Source organism: Gossypium arboreum, chromosome 4, assembly GCF_025698485.1.
Source record: "Gossypium arboreum isolate Shixiya-1 chromosome 4, ASM2569848v2, whole genome shotgun sequence".
Taxonomy (NCBI): domain Eukaryota; kingdom Viridiplantae; phylum Streptophyta; class Magnoliopsida; order Malvales; family Malvaceae; genus Gossypium; species Gossypium arboreum.
This window is the reverse complement of record NC_069073.1, coordinates 552044-573246: the sequence shown is the minus strand read 5'-3', so window position 1 is coordinate 573246 and position 21203 is coordinate 552044. Positions and strand designations below refer to the sequence as shown.

General features: G+C 33.3%; 3 protein-coding genes across 11 annotated transcripts; 2 read left to right on the top strand and 1 right to left on the bottom strand.

Annotated features, from left to right (window-relative positions):
* Positions 1-6315, bottom strand: LOC108459820 (probable protein phosphatase 2C member 13, mitochondrial). 6 transcript variants are annotated; one of them, XR_008281666.1, is made up of 5 exons: positions 6026-6315; positions 5809-5913; positions 5615-5740; positions 5024-5140; positions 1-364 (listed from the first exon to the last, which is right to left on the bottom strand). XR_008281666.1 is itself a non-coding variant. In XM_053027174.1 (3 exons), coding segments are annotated over exons 1-3 (231 nt in total). In that variant the 5' UTR covers positions 6028-6315; the 3' UTR covers positions 5219-5616. The 6 variants fall into 6 exon arrangements, 1 of the variants encoding a protein (XP_052883134.1); XR_008281669.1 differs by lacking the exon at positions 5615-5740 and having other exon boundaries at positions 5024-5182; XR_008281667.1 differs by lacking the exons at positions 1-364; positions 5024-5140 and adding an exon at positions 5219-5531.
* Positions 6316-7806: 1491 nt separating this feature from the next.
* On the top strand, positions 7807-14733 carry LOC108460562 (cyclic nucleotide-gated ion channel 1-like). Of its 4 annotated transcripts, none has more exons than XM_017760086.2 (8): positions 7807-8085; positions 8885-9018; positions 9492-10059; positions 10522-10734; positions 11638-11918; positions 12805-12916; positions 13459-13695; positions 13831-14733. In XM_017760086.2, exons 2-8 carry the CDS (start codon positions 8990-8992, stop codon positions 14527-14529), a joined length of 2139 nt encoding a protein of 712 aa, XP_017615575.1. In that variant the 5' UTR covers positions 7807-8085; positions 8885-8989; the 3' UTR covers positions 14530-14733. The 4 variants fall into 4 exon arrangements, with proteins under 4 accessions (XP_017615575.1, XP_052882946.1, XP_017615579.1 ...); XM_053026986.1 differs by lacking the exon at positions 7807-8085 and adding an exon at positions 8158-8311; XM_017760090.2 differs by lacking the exon at positions 7807-8085 and adding an exon at positions 8415-8534.
* Positions 14734-17246: 2513 nt separating this feature from the next.
* Positions 17247-19820, top strand: LOC108459868 (protein phosphatase 2C 51-like). The gene is made up of 3 exons (XM_017759265.2): positions 17247-18173; positions 18852-18957; positions 19030-19820. Exons 1-3 carry the CDS (start codon positions 17376-17378, stop codon positions 19323-19325), a joined length of 1200 nt encoding a protein of 399 aa, XP_017614754.1. The 5' UTR covers positions 17247-17375; the 3' UTR covers positions 19326-19820.
* The last annotated feature ends 1383 nt before the right edge of the window (positions 19821-21203 follow it).

Here is a 21203-nt window from a genome sequence, read left to right as displayed (position 1 = left end):
TATTTTGAAACACTTTTCCATTTTTTATGAACTTTCTAATTTTACATTTAGTTTTGTTCATGTATGTGTCATGCAATTTCTTAGTCTAATGCATGCTCCTTTATTTAAATAATAATAATAATAATATGGGCCCTTGATGTATGCAATCATTGGCCATTAAGTAGTAGATGAACACAGACAGAAATTGGATGCAATAGTATAAAGTGATTTCTAATTATGCTGATTCCGGATGGTGGAATTTAATCACAATGCATTGAAAATTCCAACCGAAGGTTATCTTTTGTTCCATTCTGGTGAAAGCAATATCCGTTAACCTTTTAGCCGCTTTCTCAGCTTCTTCAGCTCGAGCAAGAACAACTACCTCCTAAAAACATAAACAAGTTGTTGGGAATCGATTTGTATAAGCAACGAAGTAGTAAAAGTGGAGAAGAATGAATACAAATATTTTATGCAGAAAACCCTCAAAGAAGAAAACCATAGGCAAAGCAGGCTTTGACTTTTCATTAAATGAATAAACACACAAGAGTACAATATAGAGAAAATAACCTAAATCTAATTGTTAAATATAACTCCTATTTTCAGTCAAATTTGAAAAGTAATCTTTTAGTTAAACTCTATATACTTGTTTCAAACAAACACTGATTAGTTTAGATTATTATTATTTGACCTATGAATTTAGCCTATAAATAGGCTCTTTTACAACCTTAGAAAAGTACACCCATTAGATATTAAAACTCATAACACATTTAGAGAATTTTATGTTTACGTTTTGAGGGTTTTTTATTTTCGGGTTTTCGGGGTTTAGTTTTTATCTCCATCTTTTGTACTCTTCGTTCTTTTGTCATTATAGTAAAATTATCTTTGCCCGTGGTTTTTTATCCTCTTTGGAGGGGTTTTTCCACGTTAAATTTGTGTGTTCAATTTCTCAATTTATTCTGCTATTTTTTTACCTGTTGCTTAATCGGGTCGATCCTAACAAGTGGTATCAGAGCTAGTTCAATTTTCATAAATCAGCCCGTTTAGAGATGACAGCAACAAGATTTGAAATTGAGAAGTTTGATGGTGAGACAAATTTCAGTCTGTGGCAAGTTCGGATGATAGCAATTCTAGTTCAATCCAGCTTGAAAAAGGTTGTTACCGAAAAAAAGCTTGAGAATCTAAATAAAACAGAATGGGAAGAGTTTGATGAAAAGGCTTTGTCTGCAATCCAGTTGTACCTCACAAATACGGTATTGCAGGAGATATTGATGGAAAAGACCTCATCCGCCTTGTGAAAAATGTTAGAAACTCTTTATACGACTAAGTCTCTAGCTAACTGTTTAGTGTTGAAACAACGTCTATTTACGTTTCAAATGAATGAATGTGAGCTTCTTAGAGATCATATCAGTCAATTCATTACTCTTTTAAATGATTTAAAGAACGTTGAGGTTCATATTGATGATGAAGATCAAGCTATGCTATTATTGTGCTCTTTACCTCCTTCATACAAGTCTTTCAGGGAGACCCTAATTTATGGCAGGGACAAACTCTCGTTTGACGATGTGAAGTGTCATTTGTTGAGTGGAGACAAACTCGACAATGAGCTTCATTTGGATAGCAAGAAAGATAGGCAAGCTTCCGTTTTGGTAGCATCAAAGAAACGAGACAAAAGGTGTTGCTATTGTAAAAAGTTAGGTCACGTCAAAGCAGATTGTTATAAACTGCGAAATAAAAGAGCTGCTGAGAGTAACAAAGAAGATTTAGCTGGTGCTAATTTGGCCAATGAAAATGGTGATGAATTCTTGTTAGTGTCAACAAGCGATAACTCCAAGCTCACGTCCGAGTGGATCCTAGATTCAGGATGTTCTTTCCACATGTGTCCCAATAGAGAATGGTTCTCCACATACAGTTAGGTTGAAGGTGGAGTTGTGCGCATGGGAAACGATTCATCTAGTAAGGTAATTGGTATTGGTACTATTAAAATTAAGATGCACAATGGGACAATTAGGACACTCTCAGATGTCAAGTATGTACCTGATTTACGAAAAAATCTCATCTCTTTGAGTATTTTAGACTTAAAAGGATGTGGAATTAACATCGAGTCGAGTGGCATTAAAGTATCTCGTGGAGCTCTCGTTTTGTTAAAAGGTAAAAGAACCGGCAGTCTTTATATTCTGGAAGGTTTTACAGTGACTGGTGAAATCGAACGTCCCTCGTCCGTTATGGAGTTAAAGTCAACTTGTTTGGAGCGGAGGCAACTTGGTCATAGGAGGGAAAAATGTATGACCGTTTCGTTAAAGAGAGGTTCTATTTTGGATGCAGGTTTTGAAAAGTTAGAGCACTGTGTTCATGAAAATCAGACCCGGGTTAGTTTTGATTTGACAGTTTACAAGTCAAATGCTAGAAGTCTTCTAGTTTCTAAGCACAGATTCGACTGAGTTAATTCCCTGCATAGTTCAAGATAGGCTCGTGGAGGGCTTTGGAAAAGATGGCGTTGTGGAAATATGAGTCAAGGTGGAGATTTGTTAAATATGACTCCTATTTTCAGTCAAATTTGAAAAATAATCTTTTAGTTAAACTCTGTAGACTTGTTTCAATCAAACACTGATTAGTTTAGATTATTATTATTTGACCTATGAATTTAGCCTATAAATAGGCTCTTTTACAACCTTAGAAAAATACACCCATTAGATATTAGAACTCATAACACATTTAGAGAATTTTGTGTTTACGTTTTGAGGGTTCTTTGTTTTCGGGTTTTCGGGGTTTAGTTTTATCTCCATCTTTTGTACTCTTTGTTCTTTTACCATTATAGTAAAATTATCTTTGCCCGTGATTTTTTATCTTCTTTGGAGGAGTTTTTCCACATTAAATTTGTGTGTTCAATTTCTTAATTTATTCCGCTATTTTTTTTACCTGTTGTTTAATCGGGTCAATCCTAACACTACTAAATCTGCATTACCAAAACCCCGAACAAAGAGCAAACCAGTAAGCAAAATCTTAAATCTCATATGACACTTACAAAAGGGGTATAAAATACTCTTTATAATTACCACGAAACTTTCACCAAAACTCATATACGACTACATCTTGTTGCCCTAAAAAAAACTCTTGTTGATTAGCATAACCAAACATGGATAAAATGACCCCTTTAAATAGGCTTAGATTAAAGTTATAATCATACTAAAAATATCTTTGAAATAATCAAAGTTTAACTGGGAAAATAATATGAGGCACACTCCACAGAAGTAATCATGCATGCAGCAGCAGAAGAAGAATCTAACTTAGAACGTAACCTAATATGTGGATGGACATTATATGAAACAAGTTTTACCTCATTAAATAAATAATCCCAATATCTTTTACAAGCAAGCACAAGCAACTCTAACTCTTCATCTATGACTATATCCTACGAGAACTAATTCATTAATGAGATGTAGCAATTAATAATATGAAATGCTTGTAGCTTGATGATCACCTGGATCTCTGGTTCTACAATAACATATTTCTTCAATACGCGATTATCGAAAGCGCGAGTTATACTTATCATGCTACAAACTAATCTACAAAAAAATGATGGAGTAGCATATATCAAGTAATATATCTTTAGTGTGATAGGTAAGCTACAATTTTACTCACCTGTTCTCGTACTATCATTAATAAACCTTCCAGCATCTTCTATTCTCTTCTATTCATCAAGTTTATCCGTATTATGTTCTTTAGAAAGAAGGATTGCTTAACAAGGAAAAACAAGGTGTTTTCAATTTTAGGAATCCTCTTTGCTAAGAAATCTAACTTTCATTATCATGTCACTTATTTTAATAAAATATAACTCTCCAACAAGTATTGAGCGCAATGGTAAAACATATTACATAAGAGAATTTAAATCAGATTGTGTTAAAATAACATATTACATAGAAGAATTCAAGTTTTCTTTTTGGTGAATTACAAGAGGAGGACAAAACCTTAACAGCAACACGACTAGTGCAACTTAAACCCAGGTCACACATAGGGCGTTGAACACCTTAACCATTAGGCCAACACATGGGTTCAGAGAATTTAAAATTTTTAAAGGGCTAATCCTGAACAACAACGTTATGTTCTCAAATCTCTACATATATATATTATTCTCGACAAATATGTTATTAACAAGTTTATTTTATTTTAATAAAGTTAATTTAATGCAAGTAAATTCTTCAACAAGGTTTTACAAAACACAAAAATATATAATTTTCTTAATGAATATTGGTAACAACATTGTTTTGAAGAGTAACTACGAATCTCGATAGAATTAATCTCCATGAATTGTAAAACGAATATGAAAAATACTTTAATTAAAAAAGAACATATAAGCATTATGACGTATTACTAGATCATAATATAATAATTTAATTTTTATGAAATTATAATTAAAATAATTTACATTATATTATATCATATAAAATTTTAAATTTAAATTTTAAGATATAAGTAACAAAAATTAGTATAATATCGATAAAAATAAGTATATAATATTTCTCTAGTTTAATTTTTTTATTTCCATTTATATGTGAATTATTTAAAATATGAATACTAATTTATTAATTACTTTATTAAATAATAGTAAATATATATAATCCATAATTTAATTGAAAATTAAAATTAATAAAATTAATTATTTAAATACAAGCTGAATTAAGAAAACAGCTATTTTATAAATATATAAAATTTTATTTTTATATATTTATTTCATTCATATTTAAATAAATTTATAAAAAATATTTAAATTTTATTAATTTTAATGTAGATTAATATCATTAACATCTATTTTAAATATTTATTAAATTAAAAAAAAACTTTCCTCGTCTCGTTTTATGTTTCCACTTTTAATTTTGTTTAAATTACATATAAAAATTTTATGTGAAAATTTCTACTCCATAAAAAAGATAGCCTTCTTCCTACTTTTAGCAATTTGGCAGAAGCATATGGATTAGATTGAAATAATAGTATCTAAAGAGAAAATATGCTTAACCATGTAATAATGCAGTTGGAAGTAAGATGTTACCATTTCCAGCCTTGGATGCTATACCCCTTGAGTCCCCAACATGGGCAACATATAGATGGTTACCAACCACCACTGCTGTAATAGCAGCTGAACCATCATCTCGATAAGTAAGTCGTTCTAAATCCAAGAAATCTACATCAGTCTGTTGAAATGTTTCAGCTACCCAATGCAACCAAAATGAGAAATGTTCGGGTATGTTTAATATTGTTTCTAAAAAGTATTTCTGGGATGAAAATATTTTTTATAAACTGTTTTATTTTAGAGAAAAAGTGCATCTATCAAGTCAAAAATTGATCTAAAAACACTTTTTTTAGAATTACAAAAGTGTTTTCATTCCTAAAGTAGGCTGAAATGGGCTAGTAATTCAACCCCATCTCTAGCAACACATCATTAGAGATGTTCAACATACTCATGGCAAGTTTGGTGTTGGTCATCAATTGTGGATGCTTCATTAGAATATCAAAAAGGTGTGGCTTCAAATACTTGGCAGCACGAGCACCAAAATGCCCTATAATTGCACATCATGGTGGTGACTGCCATCATCATAATGTATTCTAGCATAGGCAAATAGACGATAAGAGAGACTCTAACCATCAAAGATTCCAAACATGCACACACTGCCCATTAATGGTGGAAATCTTAATATCGTAGGTACCATCCATGGTTACTCTATGCCCTCTTCGAGATGTGTAGCCATAGCTTAATTTTCCATCTTCGCTACAAATCAAACAAACATCTCTAATAGCATCAGATACAGAAATAAAAAGAAGAACATTAATATTTACCTTTTCCCCCTTCCGCTAACACCATCATCATCTCTCAGTCCAGACAGATCCACATCCGTTCTTACACCTTCTACCAGATACTGCTCCCAGTCCAACCCCTGCTGCCTATGAATTACAAGTCTTTAACTTATTCATATAATTAAAGTGAAACACAATAATTCCTCCCTCTTACAACTCTTAAAAAAAAGAAAAAAATAGAGAGGAATCCAAATCTTACATTTTCCAAAATTTTCTGGAGCAGATGATAGATGCAACCAAGGAAACTAAAAAGAGGCAATATTTTCGATCAAAAATTTTCTTTTAAAGGAAAAAACTTTGGATCACGTGGAGGATCGAGGACAAATGGGCAGCAACAATCGGATTTTGTTAGAGACATAAGGCAGGAGAGAAAGGGCTGGCAATTTCTATTGTTTGGAGTTGTGACCAGAGAGAGATGGCAATCTGGCAGTGGCTAGTAGCTTCTCTAGGCAAGTCCATGTCCAGCTTGCAAAATAATGATTTAATTTTGTTCTATTGGCTAACACGTCATTTCCTTCCTAAATTTCCAGTAGGAAATTATTGGATTTTTTACATAAAGAATATGAAAAAATTAATTACGAAAATAGACCGTTTTAATAGTATTATTTTTTTTGTCTCCTTAATCATTAGATTAAAAAAAAGAATTCTTTTGTACCGTTATTATGTCAGATGATACTATTAATTATTTTTAAAATACTCATAAAAAGAGTATTTATGGAGAAAAAAATATAGGTACTTCGAAAAGTAAATACAAGTATCGTCTTGTATAATTGTGGCATCGGAATTATTTTTAAAAAAATTGATGATTTGGTGATGATTAAGGGAAAAAAATGTGGTGTCGCAATATGTAGGTGGCACCGACGAATATAGTTGAAAACAACCCATTTTTGTAAATAATTTTTTTCATAACTTATTTTTCGTAATTAATTGTTTTTTATATTATTTATGTAAAAAAATCAAATTAATTGATTTAACTAGCAACCCAACAACAATAAAAAGTACCAAGGTGATTATACATATACTGCACGAAACCATATAACCTTTTGAAATACATTTTCCTTTCTATTTTTATTTTTTGAAGAATCTTAGTAACTCGTAAATAATTTTCATAGTCTCCCTCCAATTCATAAATAAGAGGATAACGAGTTTCAACGTACTCAAACTAACGTTCTCCTGAATTGACAACAATGTTCGTGTTTAAAATAATTTCTAAATCAATAAAATTCATAATTAAGACTTTTAATGATATTTAGGATTGACTACGAGTCTTCAAGGATCGAAACAACTCAAACTAGGAGAGAAAGCCTGTTATGATTTAGTTGTATCTGTACAATCTTAGACATGTAACAATACAACTTACTAATACTATATAATTTTTCTTACTGACTTACCTTTACCGACATAACTAACCACCTGCATTGAAACAACTTTACTATGACCCAAAATCACCTATTTTAACCCAAAACAATACCTTAATGAATTCAAAATTTATAAAACTCAAAATTCAATATTAAAACACCATTCTCACCCATGTGAACACATTCAAACACTATTAACACATTCCCGATGAACGATTAAGAACCCATATGACAAATGAGTTGTGTTTGTCTAGATGATCATTTCGAGCAAGAAACTTGCGGGCGACTTCCCAATTTGATAAGAGTCTTGAGGTGGGCATTGGATGCGAATAATACCTACAAAAAAAAAAGAAAAGTTCATGAAATCGAAAGAGAAAACAAGTTACGAACACAGCCAAAGACATAGGAGGCAGTAGTCGTTCTTGATTAGTGTGGGATTCAGGGTCAACGACAAGACTCTCTTTGGCTCTGCCAACCAAGTTGACTAATGTTTAAACATCTGACTAATCATGTTCCGCCACATCACCACTTTCGCAACAGTATCAATTAACCGCACGAACAGCGATGTCAACATGGACAGGAACGAAGGACTTTCTTTTACCCGCTATGGTATTATTGTGCTTTCCCATAAAAGAAAAAAAAAAAAACAAAGGTACAGAGCTTTTCTCCAGTAGGACCCAAGACCCAAGACTTTATTGCTTCCCTAACATCCCCCTCTTTGTCTCTAATTTATTTACTATTTTCCATTTAAAAGGAAATTGAGGTGACCCTACCCTAGACGTTTCCCGGAAATTTCTTCCCCTTTCTCCATCTCTTGTTCCAGGAGGAAAACAGAGAGGAAATTTTAAATGCAATAATCATTCATCTTCAACCTGTTTGTTTACTCCACTGAGATTTGTTAGTATGTTCCTTCTTCCTTCCTTCCAATCTTCCTTTACTTGTTTTTTTGATATTTCGTTGTTTAATATTCATAGATTTTTATTTTTCTCTATATTTTGTTCTTCAATTTCCAGAAGAATGTTTCGAATTTAAAATTTTCCCGACACTTTAGGGCTCTACTTATCGAATTTAAAAAGTTTGACTTTGAAGAAACTGAAACTGAAGCTGAAGGAATTGCTTGCTTGTATGTATGTATGTATGTATGTATGTATGTATGTATGTATGTATGTATGTATGTATGTATGTATGTATGTATGTTGTGAATCGTTTATAAATTGTTTTCTAAAATTTGGTTTTGTTTGTTTTGTAATTATTTCTAATTCACTTCTTCCATTTTGCTTTTTCTTTTTGGCGAAAATATTACTGTCAAGTACGTCATGCCTTTCAGATATTTTTGGCAAGTTGTTGGAGGTAGTGGCTTATCTGCAACTCCATGAAACGCGCCATGTCACTTTTTATACTTTTTTCTTTGTTTCCCCCTAGTAATTATTATGCTTATGAAACGATTTAATCGAAGTTATGCTTTGATTATCGTTCATGTTTAGGGAGAGTTGTTGACTAAGTTTTCAGCTTTCTTTCTGATTGGATGTAACTAATTTGATGACTGTTTCCAGTTGTCTTTAATATATGTCGTTTCACTGTCTAATGTTTGTGCAATACTATCTATTTTTCCTTCTGTGCTTGTTTCCAGCTGTCCCTGGTCTGCAATTGTGATTGGAATGGTCTAACATTTGGTTTCATGTATTTTCTTCTCCTTTTAGGGTCCGGCAATCAGATTTTTGCAGTACACGAACAATTTCCTTAAATTTCTGTGTTCCAGAGCTGATACTTCTTCTAGAGATGAGATCATTTAAAAAATTATAATTATGAATTATCCACCAGAGAAGGTTGTGAGGTCAGTACACTAGCATTTCATTTCATCCATTGATTTTCTGCTGCAAAAGATGAATACTTTTTCTTTGGGGGATGCTGGGCTTGATTCTAAGTCTTAGATGTACCTTTTTAAAAATAAAAATAAAAATTCAGAATACCATTAAAATAATATTAGATATTCAATTTTGCAAGCAAAATCATCAGCTGTCATTCTTCATCCTTTTGCTTTATGCGATGACGCTATCACTAATACTCGTCACCTTTAGCTTCTGTTACTGACACCACTTCGTTTTGAATGAGCTAGCCCTTCATCTACTGCCACCATGCCTGTTAATTCTCCATTCATCACATGACAGTTATTATACTGTGCCTGAAAATGTTATATATGTGCGATTATTCTTGGAGTTTGGTTTTTCTATTATTAACCTTCACCCTATTTTATTTTAATTTATATAGAATAATAGACTGATTTTCTTCAATTGAATTGTCTTCCAGGTTCCAGGACTGGAATTCGGAGAAAACCTGCGAAGGACATTATGCTAATAATAATGGGATAAATTCAGGGAAATTTACATTTGCAATAAATTCATTTTCAGAAAAGTTTCAAAGAGGGGTTGAATCTGGTTCTGAGAGGATTAAAGCGATCAGAAAGTCATTTAAATCTAGTTCATTCAACCATGTTGTTGCTAAAGGCTTTGGTTCTAGTAAGAAAGTTCTTGATCCACAGGGGCCATTCCTTCAACGCTGGAACAAGATATTTGTATTATCATGTATAATAGCAGTCTCAATTGATCCACTGTTCTTTTACGTTCCAGTGGTTAATGATGACAAGAAGTGCCTTGCCTTGGATGAAAAGATGGAGACCACTGCTTGTGTGCTGCGTTCATTCACTGATATCTTCTATATAATCCATATCATTTTTCAGTTTCGTACTGGATTCATTGCACCTTCTTCTCGTGTATTTGGAAGAGGTGTTTTAGTTGAAGATTCACAGGCAATAGCAAAGAGGTATCTGCGGTCATACTTTTTAATTGACGTTCTAGCAGTTCTTCCCCTACCACAGGTAAGCGAACCTTTTAGGCCTATGAAATGTTCTTCTCTTGTATTTAGCTGGTTTATGTGTGACAGATCATACTCTATTTAATCTTTAAAAGTTAAAATGAGTTGCATGGATGGAACCTTTAACTTATTGGGTAAGAAGGAACTTCATTCTCACTTTGAACTGTGAATAATATTTAGAAATTTCATTTCACTTGAGTTGTTAAACCATTCTATAATCTGTCATACCAATAGTTAGTATCAAGCTGTTAAAAGAATAACTTTAATTGTTCTAACCATTCTTCACTTTTTTAATGGAAATATGTTATTTTATCACAATTCGTTGTTGTAGGAACTCCCTTCTCTACATTATCATGTAGTCCTAATTCCTGTTCTAGTATATGTGATATTTCGTGGAAGTCAAATTTTATGATCATTGAGCTTGATACTATTTGCTTGGACTTTTAACTTGCTGTTATTTTCGCAGCTGGTGATTTTAATTATCATACCTGAAATGAGTGGTTTGAAGTCATTGAATACGAAGAACTTGTTGAAAATTGTTGTTCTCTTCCAATATCTTCCAAGAGTTTTTCGAATTTATCCACTGTACAAGGAAGTTACAAGGACCTCTGGCATACTAACTGAAACTGCATGGGCTGGTGCTGCATTCAATCTGTTTCTTTACATGCTAGCAAGCCATGTAAGTTCGTTAGACTGGTAGTAGAATATTTTTGACAATAACTATGTACCTTTTCTTATATTTGCTTTTGTGCATGTATGTTTTGTGTTTGCCTTTGGCCCTTGAATGGTTTATTGCTCGTTAGACCAGACATTTCAAATTAAAACAGCATAACAAGTATCTCTCTTACCATTTGAACTTTGGTTTATATGGAGGAAAGGTTTATGTGTTTTTGAAATCAATCTGTCCTATTTTACTAACTATAATTTCTGGTAAGCAAGTGATATATGTTGTTTCAAATAGAGGTTGAAGCTTGTGTTTGGTAATTTGAAAGCCATACCTAGTTGTTGGTTAAGTTTTGATTGAATGGGTGGAAGAGTTAAGCATGATTGTGAAATATGAAAGGTTCTCTATTCAATGTCAGAGCAAGTATATGCATAATGATCAGGCATGGGATAGTTTTTATAAACATAGTTTTCAGTTTTTAACCATCTGTAATGTTCATTCATTGTCCCCTTGATCCTCGCAACAAATTAGTGTCAAAATTTTGTTAAAAAGTTGAACTTGTTCAGAGTACTTGTGCATTGAAATGGCACTCTCCTGTCAAATATATAAGTTTCTTCTTGTCCATATATATAAGTAAAAGCTTATTACTTCTATTTTACAACAAACTGGCATCCTCCTTCATGACTTTAAGCATGCTGATTTTGCTTTTGAATTAACTCTGGGGTAAAATGTTGTATGGCTTTCTTATCTCAAATGCATTAGATAAACTTTGCAATGGATCGAATGTAGGTAACTGCATATGTATAAGCCTGGAGTAGTTACATTTCCTGTTCAAAATATATCTCTTTCTATGACTTACAAGCCTATTTCATTCTCCTGCCATATTTTTTAATGGTAAAATGACTAGCTTTTTTGTAGGTTTTTGGGGCTTCTTGGTACTTGTTTTCCGTTGAAAGGGAATTCACATGCTGGAAAGGCGCCTGTGGGAATAATACTACATGCCACCGCTCATTTTACTGTGACAATGGTGATTCTTATTTTAGGACATTGCTAAATCAGTCATGCCCCATTCAAACACCCAACACAACGCTTTTCAATTTTGGAATATTCCTTGATGCTCTTCAATCTGGTATTGTGGAGTCAAAAGATTTTCCAGAGAAATTTTTTTACTGTTTCTGGTGGGGCCTGCAAAACCTAAGGTTTGGTCAAATTTGATGCTTTTTTTTTTTTCCTTTTTTTCATGAAGTGTTCACTGGTCATTGCTTATTTCCTTTTACTAGATGGGCTGATTTAAGCTATTTTTGACTAAATCTGTGATACCGTATTACATACATTCTATTCCGTCTCTAGCATGCTTGTTGGCATACCATTTTTGACTTCTTTCACACTAATTTTAGTTTATGCCCATGTGTCTCATTAATCTGCCTAATTTCCATCAATATAATATATTGAGTTCAGATTGACAAGATTTATGAATTTAATTAATTAGAACTATCCAAGCATTTATTTACTCTTTCAACATTCTTTAACTCTATTTCAGTTATCTGGTTAACTCATACGTCATGATCTCTCAGAATCATGATAATAATAAATGAAATGGTCTCTTGTTTTCATTAGTGGTCTTTGCTTTGAGTGGGTTGGGTTGAAAAAGTACACATCCAGCCTACACAGAACATATAATGTGATCAACCCTCATAATATATGTGATGATCAGTGGGAAAAGTAAGGGTGTAGGCATTTCTCCTCTTTCTATAATATGGTTTATTGTTTTCCTTTCTTGGGTAGGGTGGAAACATTATTAGGCTTAGTTTGATGTATTGATGAAATTGAGATTACTCCCTGACAAAGCAGCACTATTCATTAGCTATTGTGCTTCAAAATACTGTGGTTAAATGGTTTTAAGAGGACATTGAGTGGTGGTCTTAATTGCGACCTTCTTTATTTTGACGTGTTGAATCTATGTCTATCTTCACTCCAACTGTGCTTGTTCTAATTTTGGCATATAATCATTTACTTCCCATTTCCTTGTTTTCTTGAGCACATTGCCGTTAAGTTCTGAGAATAGTATCTAATTTCTTTTTGCAGTTCTCTGGGTCAGAACCTTGAAACTAGTACCTATGTATTCGAAATCTGCTTTGCAGTTTTCATTTCGATCTCAGGCTTGGTTCTCTTTTCATTTCTCATTGGGAATATGCAGGTTTGTACAGTTTATCTCAGTCTTTGATTTTGTATGTGCAGCTCTTTGTTTTGTAGCAATGGAACTGGTTTCTAATATCTAGGACACGATATTTTTGTTGGTAATTCTTTGCACTCCGAAAGGCTTTTGCTAAAAAAAATAAACAAAAAAAAGTTTCTATCGTTAGGATTTTTGAAAATATTCTGCATGAGCTACAAGCTATTCAGTATTAGCTGAATTCTTGCTTGTGGATCCCCTAAACAATTCTTCTGAGAAGCATAAGAAATATTTTTACAAAGTTAATAGCTTTTTTGTTGTTTTCAGATTTTATAAAGTCCAAGTATCTGCATCTTTGTCACTTTCCTAATTACGAAGGGGCAAAAAATTTGAAACATCACTCATGCGGTTACCAGTGCAATTCCTTCCTCTGTTGCTTTTTCCAAATATCCAAAAGGAGATATCGAACATGTTTAGGATGTTTAGCCTTTTTGATGCTTTGATTTCACTCTTACATAAGGACCCTAAATTATAGGTTATGACTAGTCAAATTTTCTGTGGAACAGACATATTTGCAGTCCACAACTACCAGATTGGAGGAGATGAGAGTGAAAAGACGTGATGCAGAACAATGGATGTCCCACCGCTTACTACCTGAGAATCTGAGGGAGCGGATTAGACGATACGAGCAATACAGGTGGCAAGAAACTAGAGGAGTTGATGAAGAGAATTTACTTCGTAATCTACCAAAGGACTTAAGAAGGGACATAAAGCGCCATCTTTGCTTGGCTCTGCTCATGAGAGTAGGTGCATTGACCTTCTACTCATTTGTTTTAACTGGGTTGCATACTTTTTAGGAGTAAGATTGGTACATGTTATTATTTGACTTGTCTTTTCATTGTGAACCTATAATTTTAAGGTTATTTTACTCCTTTAAGGTGCCAATGTTTGAGAAAATGGATGAGCAATTACTGGATGCAATGTGTGACCGTCTCAAGCCAGTTCTCTACACAGAGGAGAGCTACATTGTTCGGGAGGGAGACCCAGTTGATGAGATGCTCTTCATCATGCGGGGCAAACTATTGACAGTGACAACAAATGGTGGAAGAACTGGCTTCTTTAATTCTGAATATCTGGGGGCAGGAGACTTCTGTGGAGAGGAACTTCTCACATGGGCTCTAGATCCTCATTCTTCATCGAACCTCCCTATCTCAACAAGAACTGTCCGTGCCCTTACAGAAGTTGAAGCTTTTGCTCTGATGGCTGATGACTTAAAGTTTGTTGCTTCTCAGTTCCGTCGGCTTCATAGTAAGCAGCTGCGCCACACTTTCAGGTTCTATTCACAGCAGTGGCGAACTTGGGCTGCTTGTTTTATACAAGCTGCTTGGCGCCGTTATAGCAAAAAGAAACTAGAGGAATCTTTGAGAGAAGAGGAGAATAGATTGCAAGATGCTTTAGCCAATGCTGGTGGGAGCTCGCCAAGTCTGGGTGCCACTATTTACGCATCACGGTTTGCTGCCAATGCGCTTCGTGCTTTACGGCGAAACCGTTCTCGTAAGGCAAGAGTAACAGAGAGGGTACCGCCTCTGCTGCTTCAGAAGCCAGCAGAGCCTGATTTTACTGCTGAAGAACAGTAAACAGGTAGGCTTTCGTTGCTTTTTTTTTTTTCTTTTGGCGACTTTTACACTTGCTGGCATCATGTAAAGGGTTGTGTTTGCCCTCCCTAAAAAGGAAAGATAACTTGGCTGAAAGCTGCCATTTGTTGGGTGTGAGGTCTGTATATGATATGTAAAATCTTCAATATTTCGTTGTTTTGTTCTTTAATTTTCAGCAATCAACAATTTGTTTTCATGCAGTTTACTTTACGTACGTGTATATATCTTTGTGTTTGACTGTCAAATAAGTAGTCTGCACAACAAATTCAAGAACTTTTGCAAAAGGAAGCTGCATAATGCAAAGAGTTCATAAGTGCGCCAACAAAACAATTTATTAACATCATAAATCACCCGTTGATTATCTTGTTACCCCATTGTACCAGGCTCATGAAAATTTATTAACATGACAGTGTGAAACCCTACACAATTTCCACTATTTTACATAATTCAAAATAAGATATTGTGTCTGGATCTCTTTAAACCTAATCACTTCCACACTTGCATATCTAATATATGAATTCTTTACAAAATGCCCACTCACGTGCAAAATAAAGTAATATTCCTCATCCCATGACATCTGCAAATATAAACAAACAATTTACTCAACAAAACCAGCAAGAAAATTCAAAAACATAGGGACCATTTCTTTGAATATAACAACAAACAGTGAGACATTATTAAAAGTAAACGACAGAACATTGTAGGCATCCACCGTTTTTAATATTTAAACATATTTCAAAAGCTTTTTGCTTGGAATTATGCCTATTTTAAACAAAATCAATTGGCACTCATTAAACATGTTTATGCGATTTATTTGTTTTGAAAGCATGTTCCGTAGCAAAATAATATTGAGTTAATTAGAGTTGTTCCGATAACGTAACGTGACGTTAAACATTTAAATCTTGTGATTGTATGTAGAGTGTGACAAATATATTTTATAAGTATTAATATATATATATATATCTATTATTATATTATAGATTATAATAAAAATATAATTTTGTATTTTAATTACGTTTATAACTAGAATACATAAAATATTATTAAAAATAAATATCTTAATAAATTAATATTTTTATTAAATTAGATTTTGAATTGGTCTTTAACTTTTACAAATTGTATTTGGGTATTGAGTTTAATTTTATTATTTTTGACTAGAGATTTGAGCTACAGTAGTTTATTTTGAGTTTGGGTAATAAGTAATATTTTATTTAGGTTTGAATTTAGTATAATATATTTGGGTTTGAAAATAAATATTTTAGAGTATCAATATTAGGTTTATAAGTTTAATAAGAAAGATTAAAAGTTATTCAATTGTCAATATAATATAATAATAAACAATAAAAGATATTTTTATCGATTCATATATATCACTGAATAAATTTATTTTACATACAATAAGTATTTTAATTATTTTATATAAAAGAACTCTATTACATATATATATATATATATATATATATATATATTTATGTTTTTCTATAAGATAAATTTAAATTGTGCTGTCATTGTATAAAATTAAAATGAATTATTACATTCTAAATTAAAATATTTATAACTTAGAAAATCCAAAATTATTTGAACCTTTTAGAACTCGCCCAATTCGATCAAAGCCTAAATCTGAAAAAGATCCAAGCCTGAGTTGATCCAAATTTAAAAGAAAATTGAATTTAAAAAATCTGAATATGATAAAATCCAAACCCGCTCGAGCCTGTCTATTTGTGACCTCTAATCTTGTGTTATTTGGAGCTATTTATTTTTTTTCTATACTTTTTTTTTTGTTTTGTATTATTAGAAGTCTAGAACTTAATCCTTCTAGAATCTCAAATCAAACATTATTAATGCATAAGAAAATTATTTGTAATTATCGATTGAGTTTTAACTCAATTAGTATCAGCATTATTATTAATAAAAGAGGACATGAGTTTAAGTGCGTTGAAATACATTATTCTCCTATTTATGAGTTGAGGAGAGACTTTGAGTAATTCTAGACATCGTGTCAAACGAATAAATATTATTAAAATTTATAATAAGATGAATTCAAATTAAAATTAACAATTAAGTTTGAACCCTAAATGAATTTTCATTTTGCATGATTATTAGGTTTTATTATTTATTATTTTCTTTTTTTTTTATGAGTTAAAAAAAAAAAAACCCTAACAATCACTGCAACTCGAACTTAGGCTATACCTTTCAACCACCTCGTATGTATTACTGACTTAAAGAATAAATGAAGAAAGGGAGGTGGAAGAGTACTTATATCTATAATTACAGCAAATCCGTGTCGTAAAATAAGTCATGCTCTCATCTTTATCATCGGTAATTTAACTCCAATCAATCTGATATTTTTCAATTTTTAACTGTTGCTAGTAAATGGGAAGATGCTCAAGATTTGGACACGGCACCACATGGCCCAATGTACGAGGACCAAATCCCACAAGTTACCGACCACAATCCACCACGTGTTCCCTCAGGTCAACATTCCTTGTCAGACAAAATCACATTAATCACGAACGAGACGCCACGTAATACGATTTCTAGAGATCACCGGTGGGCCCCCGACGAATCACTAACCGTAAGTTCCAACCTCCACGTGTTTCCATCCGAAATCTACACCGTCCACGTCTCTCGCTTGAAAAATCCCATTAAGTGGTACATAAATCCCCATGTGGCTACCACCCATCCCATCGCGCAAAATCCAACGGCCCATATTCAATGCTTTTTCACCCTACCCTACTTATATCAACTTACTTTTATTTTTGTGTCCTCCAGTTGTCGCCTTGCCTTTCGATTCCATGCAGAAAAAGAAGAAAAATAAATAAACTGCAATGAAGAAGGACAAAATACCGAAGCTTCAATCTTTATCGACCAAATATCCTCGGAGAATGACGTCAGATCCCAGCGAAGTCAGCCGTCTTACTGTCATCAGGACCAAGGATGCTCGCCGGAGGAGGTTGGAAATTAGAAGGTTGAAGTATACATTTGAGACGATGATGAATATAACCATCACAGAAAACAGCAACAACGGCAATAAAGACAAGGATGATCTTCTTCATGGATCAAAACTCAGCAACGGTTTAACGGAAATATCTCTTTCGTTGTCCTCTCCATCATCAAATCAATCAACTTCGGCGGAGAACGGCATCGTTTTAGCTCGTTTTGGAGAGAAAACTTGCATGAAAAACGATGATGCGTCAACCTCAGCCTGCACGTCTCATGGGTTGCTGTCAGTTATCGGTCGGAGATGTGAAATGGAAGATGCAGTGAAAGTAGAGTTAGGGTTTATGGCGAAAGGAGGGGAAAAGTTTGATTTTTATGGAGTTTATGACGGGCACGGCGGGTCCAGGGTGGCGGAGGAGTGTAAAGAAAGGTTGCATAAACTGTTGGTGGAGGAAATAGTAGAGGAAGGAAGCGGGAGTGGGATTGATTGGGGAAGAACAATGGAGAGATGCTTTGAGAAGATGGATGAAGAGGTGAATAAAGGGAGGATGGCAGATGAGATGGTGGGGTCAACGGCGGTTGTGGCGGTGGTTGGTAAAGGAAACGTAGTAGTGGCCAATTGCGGGGATTCAAGAGCTGTTTTATCGAGGGGTGGTGTTGCTATGCCCTTGTCTTTTGATCACAAGGTAACACATATATCTATTGTTTTTCTGAAATTATATACACATACCATGCTCCGTCACAAGTTTTAGTTTTACTCTATGTTGTGCTATCAAAATTGACATTTAATGCGAGTATTGATGAGTTGTAAGCCAAGCCCTTGATGTATAGGAACCTTTTCAAGCAGAATGTTCTTAAAGGTTTAATTGGAAACTATGAAACCATGAGATCTTCAATTCAATGGAGGTGTAACTTCATATATATGGGAAATGAATGGAAGTATCTGAATCTCAAAGCTAGACTGAAGCTCTTCGTTTTCCACAAATAATGTCTAATTAGCAATAAGAGGTTTAAGCTCGCCATCCCTTTAGGGTGATCAAGGATGATGCTTATATTTATATACTAATTTAACTTTACATCTCTTTCAATATGCCCCCTTTTTCTTTACACTTGTTTTCTTTGCCTCTACTTTGACTTATATTGATACATGCTTAATCATTATGTTTATATACTATCTATTGTCGCTCCTTCCAAACTGTTATTATTGCGATGCACAGCTTTTATAAGTAGAACTTGGTCCTACGAATTTTATTGAAATGAAAAAAAGAATTTATTCAATAGTATATTATACTGAGTTTAAGGACGAAGGTAAAGGGGCAGGTAGTGGTGGTGGCCTCCCATATTGATACTTTGTTTGTGCAAAGCCCGACAGGCCTGATGAGTTGGAGAGAGTTGAAGCTGCTGGTGGAAGGGTCATAAACTGGAATGGATATCGAGTGCTTGGAGTACTGGCCACTTCAAGATCCATAGGTAACCAAATATTCTTGCAATTAGATGCATAATATTCTATTCATATGTAAATGTAATTTGGAATGCATGCAGGTGATCAATACCTCAAACCCTTTGTGATATGCAAACCGGAAGTGACCGTACGAGAGGTAACGAATGGTGACGAGTTCCTGATACTGGCTAGTGACGGACTTTGGGATGTGGTATCGAATGAGGTGGCGTGTCGAGTGGTAAGGCGATGTCTGAACGGCCAAATAAGGAGCAAAACAGCTGATGTTTTGAATCAAAACGGTGCTTCTGAAGCAGCGGCGGTGTTGGTTGAGCTCGCAATGTCTAGGGGTAGCAAAGACAACATTAGTGTGATTGTGGTCGAGTTAGGAAAAACGTAGCACAGTCGTGTGTTGCCTGAATCTGGAATTGCTGACTGAAGGATTTGGTTTAACCATTGGTTGGGGATGGAGTTGGATCAGACATTTGATTCCATTTTTCATGGTGTTTTTACTTGGAACACCACATTTTTAAAGTTCTGTTGGTATATTATAGATAAAATAAAAATAATTTTATAAATATCGGTACAAAAGCTGTTTTAAGGCAACTAAAACTAACAATTTAATTTGCATGATTACAGCAATTTGATATTTCGAATTTACAATATAGATTGTTGATACAGTTTCTGGTTGGGTGGAGTAGGGAGAAAATAGATGTTGATGTGAAGAGGAAGATAAAAAGGTATTTCCTCAAGAGCATATTTAGATATGTATATAAGGTGGTTTCTTCCTGCTCGGATTTTTGGTCGGATTTTAGGTCAGGTTAAGATGTATTTTATGATAATTTGTCCCTTACCTTATTGGATAAGAGTTATAAAGTGAGTCTTTTGATATAAATTTACAAGCATACGTTGTGTAATTAAGGGCTTATTACATAAGTTTGATCTCAAAAATTTATTGAGTAAATTTTGTTATTCGAGAACATGAGTTAAAAAGGTTATTGGAGAAATAGTTTGAAGAAAACTAATCATATTATAGAATACTGCAAATTGTAGTTTTAAAAATGTCTAGAATTGTATTTCAAGTAAAAGGTGCGTAAGAAAGCCAAAGGTTGTGATTTTAAATTAGCTGATTATGAGATTCATAAAATAGGGTAAGTAAAAGGTTATGATCGTGAATTAGAAGACCGTGAGATTCATAAAATTTTGTAAGTAAAAAATTGTAATCGTAAATTAACAAATTGTAAGAAAGTTAGAGATCGTGATCGTAAATCAGTGGATCATAAAAAGGTCAAAGTGGTAGTGATCGTAAATTAATAGACTATAATAAAAGCCGAAGGTGATCGGGTTAAGATATATTTTATAACATAGATCATTGAATTAAGTTTCAACGTTGACAAACCTTTAATTAATGAAAGGTTAAAATGTGATTATAGTCTTTGTACTTTTTGAAAGTTAAAAATTTGGTTTTTGTATTTGTATTTTTAGGAATTTAATACTTGTACTTTTTAAAATTTAAAATTCAGGTTTAATTATTAACTCTATGATCACTTGGGTGTAATTAATCTGAATTTAATAGTTGAACTTGAATTTTGATACAATGTTTAGAACTATCCAAGCCCCATTCTAACCTATAAATAAGAGAATAATGCGTTTTATCACACTTAAACTCACTCTTACATTGCTAACATAGCCATGCCGATCGAATTAAGATTCAATCGACTTAAACTTTTATATTTTTTGGCCAATATTTGTTTCGTCTTTAGGTGTTTGCTGCAATATTCCATTTTTTTTTCGATAAATTGCTTTGTGTTCATTATCCCAAAAAAACACACTTCACAATATTCATCCTAAACCTGAACAAATATTTCGAGTTGTTGAAAATTATAGAAAGAAGACTGCTTAGATAATTGAGGTAGGTTGAGAGGCAGTTTTCATATTTATATTATTAGACAAACATTTTCAATTCTTAAGGAGAGAGGCATGACTCATGAGAGGAAAAATCCATAATTTGATTAGTCAAAGTCTGAACAAATTTTTAAATGGGCAGTCCATCTTGTTTCATGAATGAAAAATCCAAAATCTATGGCCATAAACTTTTCTCATAATAACACTATTAAAATAAAGCCTATAATTTTCATCAAAATATCCATGATAAGTCCCAAAATAACTTTTTAATAGCAAAATTGCACCTTTAGTCCCTTCTCTTATCACTTCTCTTTAATTAATACCAAATATGACACTTAACACTTTATATCTTCTCAATCCCATACATTGAAAA